The sequence below is a fragment of the Nilaparvata lugens genome, chromosome 5, assembly GCF_014356525.2.
Source record: "Nilaparvata lugens isolate BPH chromosome 5, ASM1435652v1, whole genome shotgun sequence".
NCBI classification, from domain to species: Eukaryota; Metazoa; Arthropoda; class Insecta; order Hemiptera; family Delphacidae; genus Nilaparvata; species Nilaparvata lugens.
Window position 1 is genome coordinate 27,481,324 of NC_052508.1, and position 24,321 is coordinate 27,505,644.

General features: G+C 32.5%; 1 protein-coding gene across 1 annotated transcript in view; it reads right to left on the reverse strand.

Annotated features, from left to right (window-relative positions):
* Nucleotides 1-20,956, reverse strand: part of LOC111046240 (heparan sulfate 2-O-sulfotransferase pipe) — a 116,610-nt gene extending 95,654 nt beyond the window's left edge. Inside the window, exon 1 of the mRNA XM_022331742.2 lies at nucleotides 20,517-20,956. Within this exon, the coding sequence (XP_022187434.1) occupies nucleotides 20,517-20,617 (101 nt within the window). The 5' untranslated portion in view covers nucleotides 20,618-20,956. The remainder of the gene's footprint in view (nucleotides 1-20,516) is intronic.
* Between the last annotated feature and the right edge of the window lie 3,365 nt (nucleotides 20,957-24,321).

Sequence of the window (24,321 nt, forward strand, 5' to 3'; positions counted from 1 at the left end):
AAGGTCTACAGTATAGTTTCAATCAAAGACCTTGAAGAGGTATGTATCTTACCTTAAAGAGGTATGTATCTTCAAGGTTTTTGATATAAATATTTTGTTTTGCAGTCATGGTATTATTATGCGTGCCAATCAGAATTATTTAGTCCAGCCAATATAGACATAAAAAAGGGGGAAATTATGTCATTGTGCGAAATATCAATGTGAGGACAATGTAGTTGGTGATGATGGTTGAAGCTGAAAATTAGGTGTTTTTCACAATAAAAGGAGCATTGTTGTCAGCTGTACCTGGAAATCTATATGAGATAGAGCGCTCTACTTGATCTCAGAGTGTAGAGCACAAAAATACGGCCAAAGGGATTTTGAGTTATTCATCTAAATGGTAACAATCTGAAGATATTGTTGATCAGAAGCTAAAATTCATCGGAATTGATTTTTTCTTCAAATGTCACTCATTTTTGAAAAATCATAACTCAGTACTCATTGGAGATAGACAGTTCCGAATGATCTCATTTTATAATCTGAAGAAAAGGCAAGAGCAAATTTTTCAGTCCGATAACGAGATTTGGCAGAAGTAGCTGAAAACTGGAAAATGAGCCGAAAATACGAGGTTTTTGGGCCACAAGGAAATTTTGCATGAAGAAATTGATTCTGGACTTCTCTTATGTACCCAAATGATATATAAAAAAAACAGAAATACAATATAAATTGCATGCACCAATGTATTATAGTGACTGGACGGATTCTCACATTTGAAAAAACTAATTGACGGAGCGTAGTAAGGTTTAAGATTCAAGTCGACGGTTTGGCATTTCTCTTAATGTTTAAATGTTTGAATGTTTGAATGTTTAAATGTTTAAATGTTTAAATGTTTAAATGTTTAAAATGTTTAAATGCTTAAATGTTTAATAGTTAAATGTTTAAATGTTTAAATGTTTAAATGTTTAAATGTTTAAATGTTTGAATGTTTAAATGTTTAAATGTTTAAATGTTTAATGTTTAAATGTTTAAATGTTTAAATGTTAAATGTTTAAATGTTTAAATGTTTAAATGTTTAAATGTTTAAATGTTTAAATGTTTAAATGTTAAATGTTTAAATGTTTAAATGTTTAAATGTTTAAATGTTTAAATGTTTAAATGTTTAAATGTTTAAATGTTAAATGTTTAAATGTTTAAATGTTTAAATGTTTAAATGTTTAAATGTTTAAATGTTTAAATGTTTAAATGTTTAAATGTTTAAATATTTAAATGTTTAAATGTTAAATGTTTAAATGTTTAAATGTTAAATGTTTAAATGTTTAAATGTTTAATGTTTAAATGTTTAATGTTTAAATGTTTATGTTTAAATGTTTAAATGTTTAAATGTTTAAATGTTTAAATGTTAAATGTTTAAATGTTTAAAGTTTAAATGTTTAAATGTTTAAATGTTTAATGTTAAATGTTTAAATGTTTAAATGTTTAAATGTTTAAATGTTTAATGTTTAATGTTTAAATGTTTAAATGTTTAAATGTTTAAATGTTTAAATGTTTAAATGTTTAAAGTTAAATGTTTAAATGTTTAATGTTTAAATGTTTAAATGTTTAAATGTTTAAATGTTTAAATGTTTAAATGTTTAAATGTTTAAATGTTAAATGTTTAAATGTTTAATGTTTAAATGTTTAAATGTTTAAATGTTAAATGTTTAAATGTTTAAATGTTTAAATGTTAAATGTTTAAATGTTTAAATGTTTAAATGTTTAAATGTTTAATGTTTAAATGTTTAATTGTTTAAATGCTTAAATGTTTAATGTTTAAATGTTTAAATGTTTAATTGTTTAAATGCTTAAATGTTAAATGTTTAAATGTTTAAATATTTAAATGTTTAAATGTTTAAATGTTTAAATGTTTGAATGTTTAAATGTTTAATTTTTATAAGTTTTGGAATTTTGAATTCTCAATTTGTCTCATTTTTAGTTTTTCATAAGTATTTGAAATCTTTGTATTTTCAGGATACATATTTGGGGAAACCCGTTGTCTCCATTTTTAATAAATAAATGAATAAATGAACTATGGATTGCGTGCAATAACGCATGCAATTAATAACTAAAATAACATAGTATTGTCTCTCGAACTTTCTCTGCTTTGAACTTGGGCTGTCCTGTTGCAAGTATGTCTTGGAGGAGATTAGCTTTTGATGTTAGCTTTTTTGATACACCATACACCAACAGCCAATAGCCGTTTTCACACCGATATCTCGCCGACACTACATATAGACAGGATTTACTCTGATGGACAGTATAAGAGGAGGCTGCTGTTTATAACTGCGCGAGGTCTACTGTTCACAGAGCTACTAGTTTAATAGGTGATTAGAAACACGGTATTTAGATGAAATTTTCACGGTATTTCTTCTATATACCGTGATTAGAAATAATCAAATGAACTAGATAATGCTGTAGAAATTATAATATTTTTGACTGTAATAAATTAATTTTCATCAGATGGAAAGAGTATCACGGAACTGGTTGAATTATTATCATAATGGAATATAGATTCAAACGTGAACTGAGTTTGTTAACATTTCAAACAGGTGACATCAGTATGGATGAGAAAACTGCGTAAGGTCTTCTGTTCACAGAACTACTAGTATATTATTGAACGTATAATGAGAAAATTATTTCCACAATAGCTGGGGGTCTTGTACGTACAGAGTAAAAGGTAATAATTTACATGACCATATTTCTAGAAAATAGCTATAGAAATAAGTCCATGAGATCGAGTTAGTGTAGTGTTCCATATTAAGTTCAGGGACTTAAACCAAGGTTACGGTGATTATCACCTTCAAAAAGGTGGAAAGAATGTAGAAATTCAATGAATTACTACAATAGAAATCTAAGAAAAAATCAATTCCCCAATCAAATGATAATAATATTTAATTTGGCTACACGTATCTATACTCATCAAACACAAGGGTTAGAGAAAGTATAGAAGGTTGAATAACCGGACGAGCAGATTCGATGTCCCCTTCCACAAATAACTTTGAAAAAATATCTAGCCTTAATAATTGAAAATATCATCTACAATATTTGGAAAAAATGTTATATTTTTGGTAAGGTTTGAAAAGTTTGATATTTTTGGCGAGAAACTCTGTTCTGAATCATGAATTGAACATTCAATAATATGATAATGACATAATCTTCTGACTCCCACTAGTCATAATAGCATAATAATAGAAATAGATAAAAAATCCGAGTACCATTTTTTAAAATTATTTACTCACCATATGTTTCGGCTATGATGGCATTATCAAGTGATTGGAAAATTTAACATTTTATGAGTAAACAATTTTAAAAAAGGATAATACAACGTTCTCTATGAACCAATGATATATTATATTATTTATCGTCCCATATAAAGTAGAGAAAGTCTGAAGCGGTACGATGTACGATGTCTAGTACCGTATATTGAACTTGAAACAGTTCCAAGTAACTTTTTTGGCTGTATGAAATAAAAAAAACACCTTTTTGGTAAGATCCAGGCTAAACGGACTCCAATTGAAGCTGTTACGATGCTGAAGATGCCGAAATGACTTCCCTAAAAGTTTCCTAATACAATTCAGAGATGATCCGTTATTTAGCGTGTGGAGATCCAGCGTTGAATTACGGTAAATGACGTGAGAATTAGAGCTACTTTTTTGAATGTCGTAGCTCATTGATGAGATGGCATTTCGCATTTCCCTCTCTTCCTCTTCCATGATTATTTAACAATCATCCTATGATTGGGCTAATGCACAAATGCATTCAAAATCATTCTTGTCCGCAAACCTTTTCTCTCAACCCTTTAATATTGATATGTTAATCATATGAATCTATCCAAGTAAGAACCTATTCAGTGAGCTGGATGTTTTAACTATCAGACAGCTATATATAAAGAATTTTATCATCAACATAAACAAAAATATGAATCTTTTTATCCTGCGTGTATCACCGTATAACCTCCGTCCCTCATCTATCACTTTTCAAAGTACGGATACTGATTTATCAATTTGTAGAAAACAGTTTTTATATAAGGTATCAAAGCTCATTAATGAGTTTATTACTTATCCCACACCATTTTATAACAAATAAATTCAATACGAAACTGGTAATTGGAATTCATACATGGATAGTTTCAAACAATTACATTTTGTTATAAGTGGCTTTCATCTAGAGAAAATTCCTTCCTAACTTATATTAAGACTTCTTCATGTTTATTATGTATTCTTCAACATACTATTCTTTTCTTTCCATTATGCCTCTACTGTGCTACTTTCTCTTCCCTTTCCCACACCCTCTGTTTCTCTTCTGAATATTTTCAATGGATGTTAGTTAACAAAACTAAGTTGCATGTTATCCCATTATTACGGAACTATTTTAACCATTATTATTATTATTATTATTATATTATTATTATTATTATTATTATTTATTATTATTATTATTATTATTATTATTATTATTATTATTATTATATTATTATTATTATTATTATTAATCATAAAACACTCTGTCTCTGCGCTCAAGTTTTTTCAATCCTTGAAGGGACTTCCCGTTTAATATATTTATATTTAATCGTATTTGATGGTATTTAATTTTTTATTTTATATTGTATTTTACTTTTTTGTATAACCATAGTCATGTAATTATGTTTTTTGGGAAAAATAAAGATTAAAGTTTCAAGATTTGGTTTGATTTTATATGTGTATAATGAAAATGTAGTGAAACTATAAAATTCAATTCCATGATAGTTGTGATATTTCATTAGAAAAAATATAATCAACTGAAGAAAATATTTTTTGAAAAACTGAAATCCAATAATTGAATAATCATTGTCACGGAACTGAAAGTGATTGAATATTTCGAAAAATTCTCCCAAGTGATGATCATTATTTTGAGTTAAATAGGGACAATTTATGCATTGAAGTATTTTTGACCGTTTATTAATAATTGTGAAAATAAAGATTCATCAAGAATATACTATTCTAAACCAATTCTGATTTATGATATGAATAAGAGATATATGCTATTTTTCAAACATGCAGTTTATTGACAATATTTCTAAAACGTTAACATCAATTCCATATAACAAATGTTATTTTTCACACCTTCATAAGCAAATTCTGAAAAAAATTACGATTTATTGTGATTCATTCCAAACAATTAATTACTCGTTAGTCAGCAGAAACATCATACTCTATGAATAGTTCTTCATAAATCGCAACAATAATTTATTTTACAAGCATGAAATTGTGAAATTCAACACCGTGAGTTTTCAAAACTATCAGTTTGTTAATATAGGATTGTAGAAAATATCACAAATTGATATTCCAGAAACTTGTTAAATATTCACATTCTCAATTGTTTCTTTCATTAGTCATCGCCGATTCAAGTAGTGATTCAACCGTTGAGCAACCGAATTAATTAAATTGGAAAGTAACGTCTAATCTTCAAATTTGATTTAATCTCCGCAAGCAGCAAGCACAATCATTAACATACATAAAAGCTAAAAGGTATGATAATTATGTCAAATCTCGTATATAAATAAAAACCGAGCCTCAAATTTTGACATTCAATAACTTTATAATGTGTGCATCGAATTTGATGTTTTTTTTTTTTAGTTGTGTTCGTTATGTTCAGGGCCAGGTTTATGGCCTATCAAATTTATATTCCGACTTCAGGACTCCCTTCTACGGTCCTTCAAAGTTTACATGTAATCCTTATGGGAGATGATTTGTGAGCTGGCCACACACAGAAATAAAAATCAGCTGTTATTATAATCATTGCGTCATACAACAGCCGTCGGTAGATAGTAGACAAGAGTGTGTGCTGCTCCATAACCGTCCATGTATTTTATTCTAAACGACCCGACTAAAAACAAAATGACTGTGTGTAACCATCCCGCAGTGCGGCCTCAGGTTAAAGACTCACATGCTCTAAAGACATTACTTTGTTTCAAATAATTGTGCTGTCTTCGGTGTTCAGAATTAATTGATTTTTAGTAAATTATTCATTTTGCAGTTGAAAAATTATCTATATAAATAAAATGCCGCATCGCACCTTCTCAGGTGTGCATCCAGCTAAAGTTTGCCATGAGATGCATTGAACTATTTGGCGGTACGAAGTTCGCCGGGCCAGCTAGTATACAATGAAATCTATAGTTATCATACAGCATCTATTCCAGCAGTTGGTTAACAACAATCTCTAGTAAATCGTCCATCTATAAAAGGTTTATTAGTTGTTCTGCAAGTGTGTGAAATTTATAAATCGACCAGAATTCTCAAATTCTTAAAAGGAGAGTAATACTGTCTTTGTAATCTGGTTTCAGAGTATGTTCATCGAACTCATTTTTGTAAGTAACCAAGTTGTACAGAAAATAAATGATGGAAAAAAATGGAATTGTTCTTATAATTTGGCTCATGTAAAGTGAAGAAAAATACAATATTATAAAAGGACTAATCTTATCTTGGGAGTTTGAAGTTGAGATAACGGAATAGAAAAACGGAATGAAAAGATTTAATAGAACTGCAACAATTATTATTCTTCAGAGGAATTTGGTGCGCATTTTAATTATAGCGTCAGTGTCAATGTAGCGGGCTGGTAGGAAAAAGAAACAGGAAATAAAGGTGAGGAAGAATCAGGAGAATGTGGGTGAGACAGGAGCAACAGAGAGAAAACGATGATGCCGACTGAGAAATAAAGAAGAATCGTGTGTTTACGAGTAGACACTGAGAGACACCGTTAAATGCTCATCACATGACCAGCCATTTCCTCAGCTTACCTGAATCTCCTTTAACCATTTCAGATTATCATTATTATTATTATTATATCACACATCACACTGTATGAATAACAGTATGAATCACACTGTATGACAGTAACTATCTTTATTGAAAACTAGCAGGTACCCGTGCTTCGCAAGGGTCTATTTTAAAACTTGGCGTAATGAAATCCAGAAGAATTGAAAATAGGCCTATAAGAATCCTCGGTTGATTAAGAATTTATAAACAGCATTTTAAGTAAATCAGTCCAGTAGTTCAGACGTGATGATGCGTCAAACATAATTCCCCTATCCTCTACACGTGTGTATACGTGTTTAAGCCAGTCCTTTCCACTATTATAGAATAGAAGATGAAAGATAGATGGATATATCATCCATTTATCTATTATCTTCTATACTATAACAAAGGAAATGAATGAGAATAAATTTTGAAAGGTTTGAGATATCGATGTGCGGTTTTCACCATATCTTTTCTCTGGAAATCCTGTATAGGAATCATGTATCATATGACCACCTTTCAATTAAAACATAATTGAATGCGTCAAACATAATTTTCCTATACTACTTTACACCTGTATACGTGTATAATACAGTTCTTTAATATAATAAAAATTTTTAATTCCGACCATATGATTTGGTGATTTTTTTATGAAATCGTATGTACTATTAATGAAGTTTGAACATTAATTCTAAAAAATCTAGAAGGAAAAATGGAATTTGGGCTTCCAGGTGCACGAGATTGATATTTTTAGAATCTATGTTCAAAATTAGGAGATCTAAATCATTCCCGTTTTTCCGGTATGCAATCCACAAGTTGACATGTTTTGATGCGAACAAACGAACAAACGAACAAACGAACAAACGAACACACGAACAAACACAACCCTACTCTCTCTTATTATGAAAACACAAATTGAAATTGTCAACCACTTATCACAATTTCAATTTGTGTTTTCATTATGGAAAAGTAACACAACATCTCTCACAACACAACTGCAAACTACCTTTATGTTTTTGTACTTCTATATTTGTAAAATGTCCCAGTAGTACAATACTTGGCAGATAGCCAAGTAATTGCTGTAAAAATTCGGAAAGATTGTGTAATTTAATTTTTTTCCTTCATTGATTGTCAATAACGATTTCTCCAAGTATCATTATCAGTGTAGAACATGAAATGATTCTGTAATATCGGGGTATAGTAACTTTTTAGTATAATCCAAGATACTCCCAGGAAGCAATTTTTCAACTTTCTTGGAGGCTTTCAGTGTTGGAATTTTCAATCATAAACTTTCAACATTTTGACGTTGTTCAATTGTCTGGAATCTGAAAATTTGCCTGGAATAGAAATTTTTCAATGCTTAGAGACTGACTTCGCAGAGAAATTTTCCTATTCCATCAATGAGAACTGAATGAAAGTGGAAGAAAGTGACCATTAAAAAAGAACTGGATCTAATCGATACCTTATCGTTTATCGTGATTTTGGATTCTATCTGATCCAGAATATTGAATGATAGTTTACTGAACTCACAAGTTTGACTTGAAAAATGGTTAGTTATAGAAAAATTCCAGCTAATGAATACTTATAAATGTTACGGTAACGTATAGTAAACTATGAATACAATTTTGGAATCAAATTCTATAGCAGTAAGAGTGGAGCTACTGGAAACTGGACTTAATATCATATCATTTTCAACATTCATACGAACACTAATGTGCCCAATAACAAAATTTGAGCCGAGTTATAAGCGATCTCCATTGGCTTGAGTTCGAAGCATTAAATCACAACTTGAATTGAATGTTCTGAGTTTGAAATAAAATCCTCCCTGATCTAATATGATGATGTCTGATATCATATTATCTCATTTACCATTTATCGAAGATAATTTGATAATAATTATATTTTGTTCATTGATAATAATGCATTTTTCCAGATATATATTTCTCATAGTTTTGATATTCCAAACGGATGAAATGATATGATGAAGAAATAATATATTGCAAAAATTATTTCTTCAATAAAACTCCAAAATCAATTAATTAAATTGTTAATTTTCAATCCATCTAAAAAATCTATAGAAGGCCAAGCTAAAAAAATTCAATTGAAATAATTATGATTTATCTTGCCAACAGACTTAATCAGAGCAGACATTAATCTGAAATAGGTCTGTTATCACAAAAGAAGCTTTTCTAACACTAACATTTTTCAACAATGAATAGGCTACTCAGACCGCATGATCTCATCTGTGGATCACAACCTTGGAATGGACAATTAACATGAGGCATAAATAATTTCTTCAACTCCCGTAGAGTATCTTGAATCCTAGAATATATCTAATAAATTTGAATTCATTCTTATAGGAAAAAACATCTGTACTTTTCTTGTTCAGATTCATCGCAGGGAACAGTACTGTAATGATAAGAAGGATGCCAACCGCTTCTATAAATAAAACCAGATTTTCCAATAGAAACCTCCTGTTCATTGATCATTTGGAACTGGAATTGATTGTTTCGAGATCACAAATGTATGATTTGATATCTCTCTTAAAACGTGAAATACAGCTAGAAAAAGGATACAGTGAATGATAGTGAAGGGATTAAGTGAAGATGAAAATAATAACTGTAGAGAAGAAATAGGAAGAAGGAAGAAGTAGAGAAAGTTGCAAGAGATAACTTTAAAAACAAAATAGAAATGTATAATGAATGAATTAATTTTCTTTTGATGGAAATGAATTAGAAATTGCAATAAACATGAGGAATGAGAAATGCTAATCAATGAATGAATATTATTAAACGAAAATCCTAATTAAAATCTGTAAATCACCCCGAAGACTTTTGCTATTGCAATATTGACAACAGGGTTAACAGCTAGATGGAAATTCGATGAGCGCTACTATTCAAAAATTGACTGGCGATTAGAAGGTACCGGGTTCGATTCCCGGGCTGGCAAATAATTCTTGAATAGTAGCACTCATCAAATTTCCATCTAACTGTTAACCCTGTTGTCAATATTTGCAGTAGCAGAAATCTTCTGGGTGATTCACAGCATTTAATAAGGATTTTCGTTTATTACTTTTCTCTTCTTACAGTAATCAATTTTCTCAGAGAGAAGTAAATTCAAAAGAGAAGGGCGAGCTGGTGGAAAAGAAGAATGGAAAGGAAAGAGAGGAGAATCGAAGAATAAGTAGTATATATAGTAGTGTAAGGGGAGTTGGAAGAGGATGAGGAGTGAATAGTAAGAATGAGAGTAATATAATATACTTATTGCAATCCTTTAATTGAAGAAGTGGGTTATCTTAGCCCCTAATTTTTTTTAAATTGGAATAGATAATCAATTTAACAATATTTATCGTGTACTGCTACAGGACCCTAAATATTTCAATGGCAAAGTTCGCTGCTGAGTGTTGAATTGGCACTCTTACATTATCTATAGAAGTACGGTACTTTGAAGTAAAATGTACAAGTGATATAAAGGAACACTACATCGAGTTCTGAATAGAATGAAAAAATAAATGGAGCCCGCTGTAGAATAAAGTACGGTTATATGGATATGCTAGTGACGGTAACACAACAGCAGCTGTGGATAAGTTATCTGTTACGGATGAACGATCTTCGGACCGTTGTCTCACGCTAACACTTGCGGTTTCCAATCTGAAAACGGTCCCGGGACTTGAAACTGTAGAAGTCACATGTACATTTATCACGTGCTTCAGGGTACATAAGTATAATTGTCCGGTAAGTCAGTGTCAGCATCAGCATCAGTTAGCAGTCAGCAATGAGCATGCTCAGTGGCCAGTGACCATCACAAAAGGTCTCCTCTGTTCCAGACTCTTGATCATAACACATCACAAAGATCTCTACTTATGAATAGGAAACTCTTCGAATGTTTCAATATCTTATACGCAGTATTATTTGAACTTACAATCATGATACTCTATATTTATAAAACTTGATAGCATTAATAGAATTAGGTTACCGCATCATTATACTAAGTAATTTTATTTGAGGTTATGCTATCGTCTATAATGTCTATAATTAATAATATTCGTGTAAGAGGAGTGACAACTTGGTAATAAGTATTTTTATGAATGGAAATTGACAGTTGCTTACTAAATGAACAATTTGTAACTCAACCTTTTGAAAGGATCAACATTGACTTCAAAGGACCCTTGCCATCGTCACCTAGAAACAAGTACATCCTCACTATTGTGGATGAATATTCGAGATTTCCCTTTGCCTATCCCTGTCGAGACATGTCATCAGAAACAGTAATTCAAAATCTCAATGACTTATTCACCACATACGGCTATCCTTCATACATACACACTGATAGAGGGACCAGTTTTCTATCAAAAGATGTCAAAGATTACTTAATGTCCAAGGGTGTAGCTACCAGTTCCATAACACCTTACAACCCTCAAGGTAATGGAAAGGTGGAACGCTACAATGGAATAATTTGGAAGACAATCCGTTTAGCCCTACGGTCCAGGAACATGGATACTTCTCACTGGGAAAAGGTACTCTTAGAATCACTAAGCAGCATTCGCTCGCTTCTCTGCACGACCATCAATTGCACACCTCACGAGCGAATGTTCATTCATCCTCGTAATCCCACATCTATGACAAACTTGCCATCCTGGCTGATCAACGCCAAGGAGGCATGGATGAAGACCTTTGTAAGACGCAGTAAGCATGATCCTGAAAGTTGAAAAGGTAGAAATTATTCATTTGAACCCTCATGTCGCTCAAGTAAGACTTTCTGATGGAAGAGAATTTTCTGTCAACATTCGTAGATTGGCCCCGGTAGGTTCCACTACTGGGAGGGAAGAATGATATAATCATATGTCATAAATCAGTTGTTTGAATTATTCTAAATCATCAGAAAGTTTGTTATTTTATCACAGTTTATTTTAGTCAATAAAAGCCATTATTCTAGCTCTTCAATGGTCTCTATTTATTACACTAATCATTCCATTATCATGTTGATTATGAGCACGGTAAATAGAAGAAGATTCTTCATCTAAATACCGTGATTATGAGTATATGAAGATTATAGTTTTGTAGTATTTGTACTGGTCATTTAGCTTATATTTTCAGTTTTCTGATAATCGATGTGCTGCAGCTCGCTGTAGACTCCAATTCCAGTTAATTCTATGGAATCGCTTACCACAAAACAATACGATCAAAAAATAAATTACCTTGTAATATTCAATTATCTGTACACTTAGAACCTCAATCTTCTCTTGTTTCGTAATATGAAAATACATTATTTCTTTAAATGGGTTACTTTTTTAAATCTCATATACGACCACGTTCAAGGGTAAAATACATTAATAATATAATAAATTTATAATAACTGGAGATCATTAAATCGGGTTCCTATTCAATCAGTCATATAGACTGTGTTGTCTATATGATTCTGATTGTAGGGTTGTTGTTTATCAATAATATAATGTTTTTCCTCTTTTCTAGAGACTCAGTACAAGTGAATTATTTTATGTAAAAGAAGATTTACTTCCTCTCCTGGACAAATCAAGGACAAGCTTCTGTGTTCAAAGCATCCATACAAAACTTTTCGTAACACCTTCCAAGAACAACAAAGTGAGAGTCTTTTCTGGCTCGGCAATTACCATGTTTTGATGCAACCGCGCAGCCATGTAGAAATGCGACTATCGCATTCGTATCTGAAGCGCTGTCAAAAACGTAGAGTTCCAACTGGTGTAGAATTAAAGTACATAAATCTTCCATAACTAGCTGCGAGTGGAATGACTTACAACGTGAAATGGAAAGTTGTATGCAAATCACAACAAAATACATGTAACTAATAGCATCTCACTTTCTTTTTACGTGCTAATCGTATTCTTGAGCATCATTCTACGATGTGTATGGACCTAAACAGACACATCATCACACACAGTAAGTGGAAAATCTATTAAAAATTATATTGACCACCGGTTTCGATCGAAATTCCGATCTTCAAATTGTTACTGCACTTTGAGGAAAGTAACCATTATTTTCATTTATCTCTTAACATGACAACTCACTCAAAAATTGTATGAATCCTTTCTGAAAGGATGGTATTTTATAAGGGTCATAGAGTACTACAGGAACTTGAAAACATTGATACCACATTTTCCCACTGTAATAATGAATGGTCAATGATCGTTCTTGAGTTCGTTCCAAATTGAAAATTTCAATGATTTGATACAAATGTAATGTGAATATTGCAATTTGACAACTTTACTATTACTAGACTGCACAGCAGCACCTCAAATATCAACCATATTCTATATTCTAAAAGGAATTTATAGAGGCTTTTAAACTGTAGGAAAATCAAGATGTTACTGTATTGACGTTTTTTAAGAAGGCTATAATGCAGTCTTTATTGTCTTCTAATATTGTAAGAGGATCGGAATAAAAACTGAAAATTCCATTCAGAGATTCGAAAGAAGAAGAAGAAATCCTCCAGATTGAGTTTAAGTAAAAAATAAACTAATCTTTATTCCAAAGTCATTTTTATAATGTGCTGCTATTGTTTACTGTTTTGAAGGGACGGACTCAAGGCGAGGATCCAAAGGTTCAAAGAACCCCACACGTCAACCGAAGCTTATTGTATTCCCAAGTAGTATGTTAGTTAGGCAAACCAATACCTGTGTTCTTGACAAGAACCAGGAGTTTTTCCCTATACTAACATCCCATTCATCACCCGGTCGCTTGTTGCAATCCAGTGTGATATGCTTGGCAGTCTCTTCAGACTGATCAGTCCTCGTAGCCTAAGTGAGTTCCACTCCTGGCCTTTTGTAGGTCCTTCCGCTGAGAAAGGGTCTCCAAACTGCCTCTAGGGGGCCCGGCGCCAGGCCACCCTCGAATCAGCCTCTTGTGCCTAGAGTTTCACCCAACACTGGTCTCTTGGGTTTTTCTTTTTGCCCCTCCAACACTCTGGAGGGTCAAGAGACTCACCTCTTCCAAGAAATTTTGCTGAATGGCCGCCCTTCTGTGAGCAGTGGTGAGTTTTGGTCTCTCCACCCACAAAATCGTGACCTACGTGAGTTCCACTCCTGGCTTCTTTGTAGGTCCTTCCGCTGAAGGAGGGGTCGCCAAATTGCCTCTGGGGCACCTGGTCACCCTCGACTTAGCCTCTTGACCTACATTTGTTCCTGGAGTTTCACCCATCTCTGGCCTCTTGGGTTTTCTTTTTTGCCCCTCCGAAATTGCCCTGATGGGGCAGATCCCGTGGGTTTGAAGGCAAGGCAACTTCTGGAGTTTCCTTGAGGTCCATTTTAGTCTCCTCCTACGACAAGTATGAATACTGTGGGTGAATTCTGGTTGTCAACACATTCTTGAGTACGATGATCGACTTAAAGCTCCGCAACCCACAGGGGGCAAAAAATGTGCTGCTAGGTGAGTAATGTTACCATATTAGATTTTATTTATATGCAGTATATAATTATATTGGGATTAGATTATTGAGGTATCAATACCGGACCGTGATTTTGAAACGAGGGGTCATTGATTTTCATAAGAAAAACATATTCTCTAGAATTGAGGAAACAAAATTTCCATGATAAAATTATAATTTATTCACAACGATTAAGCAATTCAGTTGGAATTCAAGATTGTGGGTAGTCCCTCTTCTATAGAGGTTTTCATCAACCGCTACCTATCTTGGAAATTCATAGGTATAGGAAAAACAAGCTGTATATGAGATATTATGAGATATTTTGAGAGCCTGTGACTTGTCATAGCCCCCCACAAGAAAAAGTTTAGCGAGTCAAAACACACGATTCTTGCCGCTAGTTGACTTCGCCTCTGAACGAAAGAAATAAAGATCGACAACCCAGAATGAGAATGTCAATTGTTTTGTGCACAGTCTGGCACTTTGTTGTTGAAATCAAATATTGTTTGCATCCATACCGACCAGTTCGGGCCTCAAAGAGTCGATAATCATTGGCTACATTCGACAAGTTGAAGCCAGAGAGCCTGAGCTTTTGTACGCGGCGACTACCGCTAATTCTCTTAAACATTCTCATGTATGGTGAAAAAACGCTGGAATATAATTTTTGAAATACGGAATCTGTTTTACTTTTTTATCGAATTGCAGTGGCATTTATCAGACACTTGGTAAAAAACTCAACCACACAAAGAACAAAAACATACTAGAGGCATTCTAAAATTACAATACCACATTATCAGAAAGCACCGAAGCTAATGCTAAACTGAAAAAATAGCTCAATCTGGGCAGAGGTTTCCGTTAGTCTCTCCACATTTTTCAATTGAGCGCTTTCACTATAATAGACCAATTCATAGTAAACAGCAGAAGATGGTCCAGAAAACTAGTTTAAAAAGTGATAACGGAAACAATGGAAGGATAAAATCTGATACTGAACTATGAAAAACAGAAGTTGAGTTAACGGTGATCGATTTTCTATAACAAATAATTTTAGAAAAAACAACAATGGTTTGCAAGTCAAGAAAGCAATCTATGTGTTGTTTTAAAAAGGAAATGATTGTTGAAGAAGTTTTATGGTTTTACTAAATTTACATTCGTTCAAATTGGAATTTGAATTCTCTACAGCCTCATTGCAAGACAGCGATCTTGATATCCCAGTTTCGTATAATATATTTAGATCTTTTTGCGTAAAATATCAATTAGCCTATTGTTTAACATTGATCTGGAAGTTCGATTGAAATTTTGATAGGGAAGCTTATGTAATCAAGTATTTGATTCCGGAATAATTTAGATCACGAGAATGAAAATAATTTGGGCTGTTGACCAATCATCACAGCTGAGAGCCTAGGAACAGATTCATATATTTTTTGTATCTACTATTGGAGAATAATATTCTCTATTAGAAAGCATAAGAATGTCTAGCGCACAAGTTTATATTCATGCTAGACGAGACACAATATGGAAAATATCTATATGACTTTTGCAAACAATGTAAATAATATTGTATGTAATCGGTTCTATTATTTCTAAGATCATTGCAATAGATTAGTGATATATTCATACACGTATTTGTGAATTGTTGCTTTCTGTCCACTTGTATTGAAACTTATGGCAAATAAATTTGATTTGATTTGAAAGTCCTTATTCTATTTCATTATGGAATAACACTTATTTCATACCAGCTATCTGGGAGAAATAAGTTTACTCAAGCGTAATACATCACGAGTTATTATTCGGCATACAATTGGCGTCAATATAATTTATTCTTTTATATGAAAATTCCAGTAGTGAGTTGAACCATGGTAGTAAAAGTAGACTATGGTGTACAGCTTCCATAGTGAAGATAGTATGTGCAGCTTTCAAAGGCTTTCATATGCTCCATATATTTATCCTGAGGTATACCTATTTCTGTGTGAATAATCATTTCTATAATTCTGCAAAATACAAAAGATCGACACCATCGGTAGTAGCAACTACTAATATTAGCCTACATCCGCATCAGATGAGGCAATGTCTTCTGTAAGTGCACGAGTACAAGATACGATTACGTTTCTAATTGAGAAGAGCAGACATCAGAATCGTTCCCTAATCCATTTATAGCATGTAAGTCGTGACCACCTGGGAATACCGACCTTGCTCTTGTACAGAGGAATACGTGATGAACTTTGACCCCGGGTTACGTGGCGCCTAGCTTGAGTACAGCTTCGTCGCAAGTTTAGGATTTTCCGAGTTGGTATTTCCAACACACAACAGGCTTGCTAAATCTCTGATGATCTCTACAGAAGGATATAAACTATTCGTTTCCGCATGACTGCATTCATTTGAAAATCGAATCGGTCGCTGAGGATGGAGTTCATCTTAATGCAGTGCAGGATTCTAAAATAAAAATGGTTAATCAGAAGTGAACCGAGAGGCGTAAGACGAGACGAGTACTATAGGTTCGCTTGAATATTATTGAACAGATGTCTTCGTAATTGTGTTGCCAATGATTCTTATGAGAAGTGGAATTTTATGCTTAACATTTATTAAGGACCTAATAACACCTTATTAATATCAATTTATATGCACAATGCAGGAATATTTTATTTTCGAAAGTTGTATTCTATTTTATTTTTATTCAATGAAAAAAATTAAAATTTACTATTTTCAATCCAAGTCAAAGTGTGCAACTGTTTTTTGAAAATAAATTGTTGAGCGAACATTGTATAAATTGATTTAAATGAAGCACACACACTCAAATCACCTCGATCTTGGCTCAAAAAGGTTCAATATTTAGATTTCAATCGATCGTAGAGTTATGCATGAGAGTGTGAGACTTGTACAGGATAGGATCTTACTTAGATTCCAAAGCTATTGCTCAAGTAAAGAAATTAGATGTGGTTCAAGATAGTTAAAATATACATCATAGATCAGACCATAGATATAGATCATAGAACATAAATGATAAACAGATGGATGGGGTTGCCGTAGGTGCAAGAGTTGTTGGGGTCAGGAATTGGAGGCGTGCTGCCATGGATAAAGTAGAATGGAGGCAAATGTTAGAGGAGGTCAAGATCCGCTTTGGATTGTCGAGCCAATGATGATGATGATGACTACAAAGCAGACTACAAATATAAAAAATATTGAATCCAAAAAATTTGTTATACAATAAAATGAAATATTGTTCATAAGACAATAATACATCCTGCAACCGAGGAAAAATTATGCTTAAATCGTTCACAAAATAGTTGATCAAGTTTTGGGAGTTGTTGATATAAAACCCAAATATTTCAGACCTACTTACTAAGAGAATTTTGTCAATGAGAAGTTTGAATTTTTCAAAAGAGAGATTGTTGTTTTTTATTTGAAAAGTTCTCTCCTCCAAATTCATCACGTTTCTCTTTGATGGATCCAATCCACAAAACTCATCTGCAGAATGAACCATTCCATCAAGGAAACGTTTTCGTGCAGCTGTTCATCATAAATCTTTCCCTTTCAAGCGACATTAATCAAGGACATGGGGTTTATTAAATTAATAGAAAGAATGCGCCAAATGATAGAAACTGCGATCAGTGGCAAGGTGAAAGGAACGCAACAGGTGAAAGATGCAGATGAGTATGCTGCAGATTGTTGACCGAGAAAATGCATCTCAACTCTCAAGCCAGATATGAAGAGTAGAGCGATGGATGAGAGTGGTGTGGAGCTGATTGCAGTTGTCAGATCCAAGGCAGGGAAGGGTGGCGCGCGAAAATTGATCGGCCTACAAATGGCATTGGCGTCTTCACGCACAAATCAACATCTACACGGATGCAAACAGAAGAAATTCGCAGCAAATGGGACACTGTAATATATTTCCTGGCTTTCTAAAGATATGTCAACATTAATCCAACACCCGGTCAACCGTGAAAGGCGTATCTATAAAATGGCTTAGGTGGTAAGTTGGAATTTTCTCAAGTATGATACACTCTCTGATTATTAGATTAAACAAGGATATCAAAAATAAGAGTATTGATACGCAGAAGTAGATGATGAATATTTTCCCGATCAAATCTAATTTTTAATATCATGATATTTGAATGTTATTCCAAGATTCATCAACTTGAAATAAAGATAATTTCTTATGGATCGAAGTAGAATATTCTTTTTTCGATCAGAATAAATAAGGGTACTGAAACAAATCAAAGGAGGATATTCTAAGTTATATCAGTAATATCATAAATATTGTAATAATAATATTATAAATATCGTAAATTGGACCTGAATCATACTGCATCAATGCATACTGCATCAAATTCTTGGTGGGACAGTTGAATAACAATTCTTGATTTTTGCGTAGGTACTAGAAAACGTGAGCAGTGTTGAAAATAACGACTGATGACCTTTTTGCAAGGGTGCCTTATTTATGGGGTTTGAAACTTGTACTGGATTGGGAATGAATATTTAGGGGAGGGGGCTTGCATCATTGGCCTTGAGTAGAGTGGGCACCCCTGCCTAAATCAACATTGAATAAGAAGAATATTTTCCTTCAATTTCTTCCAGTTTCGAATGTTGGTAAGCAATTGAATCTAAAAATGTTTAGAGCAATAGAGCAATCATTTGATACCAATTTCAAATTACGTCATTCAATGGAATGAAGAAACAAAAATGATTCAATAACCATTCAGAAGTATTCATTTGAGAATGCGATGATCTAATTCAAAAGGAGTTCACTTTATGGTTTGAGTTATTATTGATGCAGCATTTTATTCTGCATTGTTTTCAGAATCCTTCGAAATGCATGAACTTAAAATTGAGAGACTTCGTGAAATAAATGCTATAAAATACTTTTACATTGTGGATTTCAATACAGAGTGCGGATCCAACATACTATTCAATATTTATCAAAAGTATAAGTAGAAATTTATAGAACCGGATCGAGTCATCAATATATTTTCAAAACTCCATGAGATGAATATTTATTAGTTGATGTATTTATAGATTTGCTATTTAAATTGATCAAATTTGAATTTGATATTACTGATTGACATTGATCTTTTACCTACTTCATACTTATATTCTTATTTCAATAGAAGTCCTATCTATCTATTTCAATAGAGGAAGGTCTATGCGCAGTTTGTACACGAACATGAAAAATGAATATGGAAGAAAAAGGATAAAAGTTATTACAAGAAGAGTACAACTAGACTACTATAAGAGTGAAGTGCCTCTTCTAAAAGTCGAATGAGAAATACTCGAGACTTGGATAATAATCATTCTGTTATCTAGTAGTATATTCATTTATTTGAATTTGAACCTATTTATAACTCTAGAGAGCATAAAACATTCTTATTCTTTATCATTCTCATCAGTCAATGAGTAATGATTTGAAAAGTAAAATACTCAACAATTCTACCAGAGGTTTAAGACACAGTGAGGTATTGGTGATAACTGTTGGATGATAATTTCTCAAACAAACTGATATAATCATCTTTCCTTCATTATGAGACTCAAGTAAGTTGATGCTATCATTACCATCAGGAACTACAGAAAAAAAACATTTCTTTTGAATGAAAAATAATGGATGTTGATGAATGATAATATTTGTTTTATGTTTAATAATTTTATGTTTTTTGAATGAAAAATAATGTCAATTCAACGAAACGTTCTAAGCAGTGAATGAATAGACATCAGTCATTTACGGTGAAAATATTTCATTTATTCATAATCGATTATTAAATGTGTGTCGTCGTTTTTATTGAATCTATAATTAGAGAGAAATTTGAACTAGTTTGAAAATTGGTATAATTATTATAATAAATGTGACAGTTTCAATGGCTTTGAAATCATTCATATTTCCCTTTTGAACCCTCTCTCTACATTGGATTCATCTCATTTCATATTTGAACACTGTATACTAGATAAATGTCAACTATTGCATTGAAAACGTGTGGCACTGAGCCCTGATACTTTCTCATAGAAACAATAAGATCGTCATAGAACATTGAATTTAATAATTTATAACATGTTATCTGATTCTCAAATTTCTTTCCTTGCATTTTACAAGCATTATTGTATAATACTCTCATATCTTAAGACTGAGTGACTGAGATGTATTGAACAATACTTTTTTAAACAAAGAAATTGTAGATTTTTTGACAAAGTATTGGTCAATGCTTCAAACTATTGACACTCAATTCTCAGGTCTTTTTATTATTAAATTATTGTTTTAGCCTGAGAATGGATGATTTCATTCAAGATTCTTGATTTTCTGCAACTATGATTCTCGTTTACAAAACCAACAGAGATTGAAGAGATTCCTACCTTTTGGGTACGAACGCCATCCTTCTCTGGCGAAAAACGTTATCCATTGTTTTTGCAGCGCTTCCGAAATAATGGTAGTCACCGTCTAAGCGTATCTTCATATTCGATCCAAATCACCCTAAAATATTTTGGTTGGATTATAAATCTATTCCGATGTATAGCTTTTTATTGCACTACAAAGTTTCACTTGAATAAAAGTTTTATGAAAACACACTTTTCCTCGGTGAATATTGAGTCTGGATGTGTTGAGTCAGCAACTATGAATCTATAATTCAAGGAAGGGTATCGTTCGTAGTAGATGTAATCTTGATACAAAACACTTCAAAATCATAATTCTTTTGACTATCTGTTGCAAGCCAATGTTTCGTACTGAGTTTCTTAGCAAGCGGAGAGTTACAGACCAACCTTACAAGACTACAGCACGTGGCCAACTGAAGGAAAGAAAGAGTGCAGATTGATGGAACCAGTTGCACCGTCGAGAGTAGGCCAGCTAACAGCTGATGAGTCCCGGCATTTCTTGCGCATGCGCTGTTACAGATCAATGTGTGCGAAAAGTGAAGCATAAATGATTAATTTGTCAGAACGAGTCTGATCTGATGAGAATCTATCAAAAATTTCCAAGGGTGGTACAACAATTCCCAAGGATGAACCAGTACAAACCAAATTGAGTTTAATAATCATGGCTCTGAGTCAAAAATACAGTTTTAGATAAGGAGAATAGATTTTCAAAATATTGAAAATTATTGATATTATATTATACATAAGGTTTACTTATGTATTGAAACCAAAGAAATATCTGTGTGCTGACTTCAAATTGTAAGTTAACAGTGACAAATCATAATTGAGAAAATTTCTTTATCATAGGTATGAAAGAAGTTGTAGAATTGAGAGAGTTCACATTGTCTGAGCCGCTGATGGTCTCTAGTCAATGAAAATTCTGACAAAGAATTATTTCCAGTAGATATTTTCAGGCCTTCTTTGGCCACTTAACGCGCTTTAGGCATATACCCATTGACTCGATAGGACTAATATATAATGTAGACTGAATAGGTTTTTGAAATATTATTGGAGGAGTAAGTAGGCCTACTTTATTTTTTCAATTTTTTTCTAAAAAAGTAACGTTTTCATGATGATATAACAAGTAGGAATAATAAAATATTTAAAACTCTGTACATTGTTGTATTATTGATCATATATGAGAAAATAAAATTCTTGATCAAATGCCATTTACTATAAACTCATTGAAGATAAAATACGGAAGCCGAGGTATCATCTCTTCATATTCTTCGCATAAATAGAATTGAATTTTTCCATAGAACACTTGATTGATTGAATCTCGGAAGTTCACTCCTGAATTAAGCCAGTTACCGGAACAAAGCTGTCCATTATTAACAGTCAATCCATCACTCACCGTATTGCCAGCAACTTTCAAAGTACCGGTAATTCATTCTCCATTGACCAATATTCTCGAGCATTATTCTCTGTGATGTCCACAATGTAACGGAAAGAAAAGTCAATTAACCTAAATCCTAGAGTACTTTCCAATTCAACCAATAATTCAATTATTATGAGTTGTACGTTCAATATAATATGAAGCTATTAGAAGCTACATACTACATGTATGAGAGTAGACAGATTCCAATTACCTTTCAGACAAGATACTACAGTAGACCTATGAGACTAGACTCGACGCTCATATCACTACCGTCTACCATCATCATTCATCGTTAGGAGTTTTTGAATTGTTTTGATTATACCTATTAGACCAGAAGATCAAGCAGTTCAACAAAATAAGAAATTTTGTCCGATAAAGATAATACAAGAACGGTATAGTAATCTTATGGTCACCCCTTCTTAATATTGCCATCAACTAATCGGAAGCTCTAGAGAAATGATAATTTCGAAATCCTCCTCAATTTTCTATGTTGGCTTGAAAAAACAATCCAGGAGACACAACTCATCTAACTGGATTGCAATAGATAACTTAATAGGAAACGAAAAAAACTTAAAATTAGAAACTGAATAGGCATACTCGAACTGAAAAGTTCAGACGAAACTCACACCACTCTTGATTGAATTGTTAAATTATTGTGAAACCTGATACTGTATTGAATCCAGTTTAGACTATATGATAGTTCTTAATTCAAAACAGAAGTAACTGACCCCAACAATCACAGTTTCAGATATATGGAGACACCAACAAACGAAGAAAGGAGGTCATTGAACCTGAACAAATAAAAATCGCCAGAGAAAATAATGTGTGAAAACTCTCTGTAGTGATGAAGATGCAGTAACTTGATGCTGTATTTTAATTGGAAATTATTGGGTTATTCGCTTCGAAAATCATTAAGCCTAATCAGCAAAACAAATTCCATCGTCTTTTCATCTACCTAAATCACTCGAAATTCGAAAAAAAGCAATAAACGCACGTCAATTTCGGAAACAGTAGAGGTAGGCTTTAATAGTAATAAAATGGTGAGAGTATTTAAAAAAAAAGTTATTGTTCTTATTTATCCAATTCAAACTATGATGAGTAAATTCCGGTAGCACTGAAGTTTTAGTAATTTTTCATATAAATTTTGCCAAATATTTCTACATAGATTTATTCATTTTATATCCATCAAATTTATTATTCGAATCTCAAATAAATTTTTGATTAAATAATCAGATCATTTGTCACGTTCGATTCTACTTATCTCTCCTTCCTTTTTACTCTATTTTAGTTTTCACTTCCTCCTACCTCTTCCAATAGAAAGTTTTAATTCCCGTATATTAACTTTTAATGCTCAAAAAAAGGTATAGAGGGAAAAGTTTGGAACACAATTTTTGATCCCGCAGCTATTTTAAGGATAGTGAGGGGGTAAACATATAATAAGTCCTCACTCCTAACCCCTGTGCTAAAGGGGTGGGGGTGGTTTGAAAGTGCCATATTTTTTTTTTTTGCACATATCTCGAACAATATGCGTCTTTCGGAAATGTTTGTCGAATACATTTTTAAAGATTACAAATTAGCCTACAAGTTTCATCTGTTACATTATTTCCCTAAATCTCTTTTGGTTTTCTAGGTATGAGCTCTCGAAGGTGAAATGTGAAATTCTCAATACAGCAACAAGTGTTAACTTGACGGTATTCCAACTTTAGAACAGAGGTTAGGGATGAGAATTTTCAATATGTTCAGCTCTCAACTAGTCTTAATGAAGCTGCAGAGTCAAAAATTTTGTTCCAGATATTGTGTCCAAATTACATTGTCAAATGATCAATATTGTTGCTGTATTGAGAATTTCACACTCAACACTAAAGCTGCTATAACAATTGATGGAAAGCATAAAATGTTGGAATAATACATCAAATTGAAAATAATTGAATCCTCTACAACCCAACATTCAGTACTTATTTTTTGGATGCATTGTTGTTGAGTAAAAAGCCCTGAAAGTGCAAAAAGTTGGAAGAAAAACTCTTTTTTCAAAGTTTTTACACTTTTAAAAGCCCTGAAAGTGCAAAAAGTTGGAAGAGAAACGGTTTTTTCAAAGATTTTACACTTTTAAAAGTGAATATCTCGAAAACTAAAGGAGATATCACAAATAAAAACTTCTAGGAAATTTATCTAGCTTCATTTTTTTGTTCAGTTAGTCATGTCGCTGAAATGCATTATTTTCAAGATACATGCGTTTAAGCCAGAAATTAAAAAACGAAACTTTTAAACTACCCTAATCCCTAAGCACTAGGGGTAGTGATGAGGACTTTTGATATACCTTCTAACTAGTCCAAACAAAGCTGCGAAGTCAAATATTATGTACCGAACGTT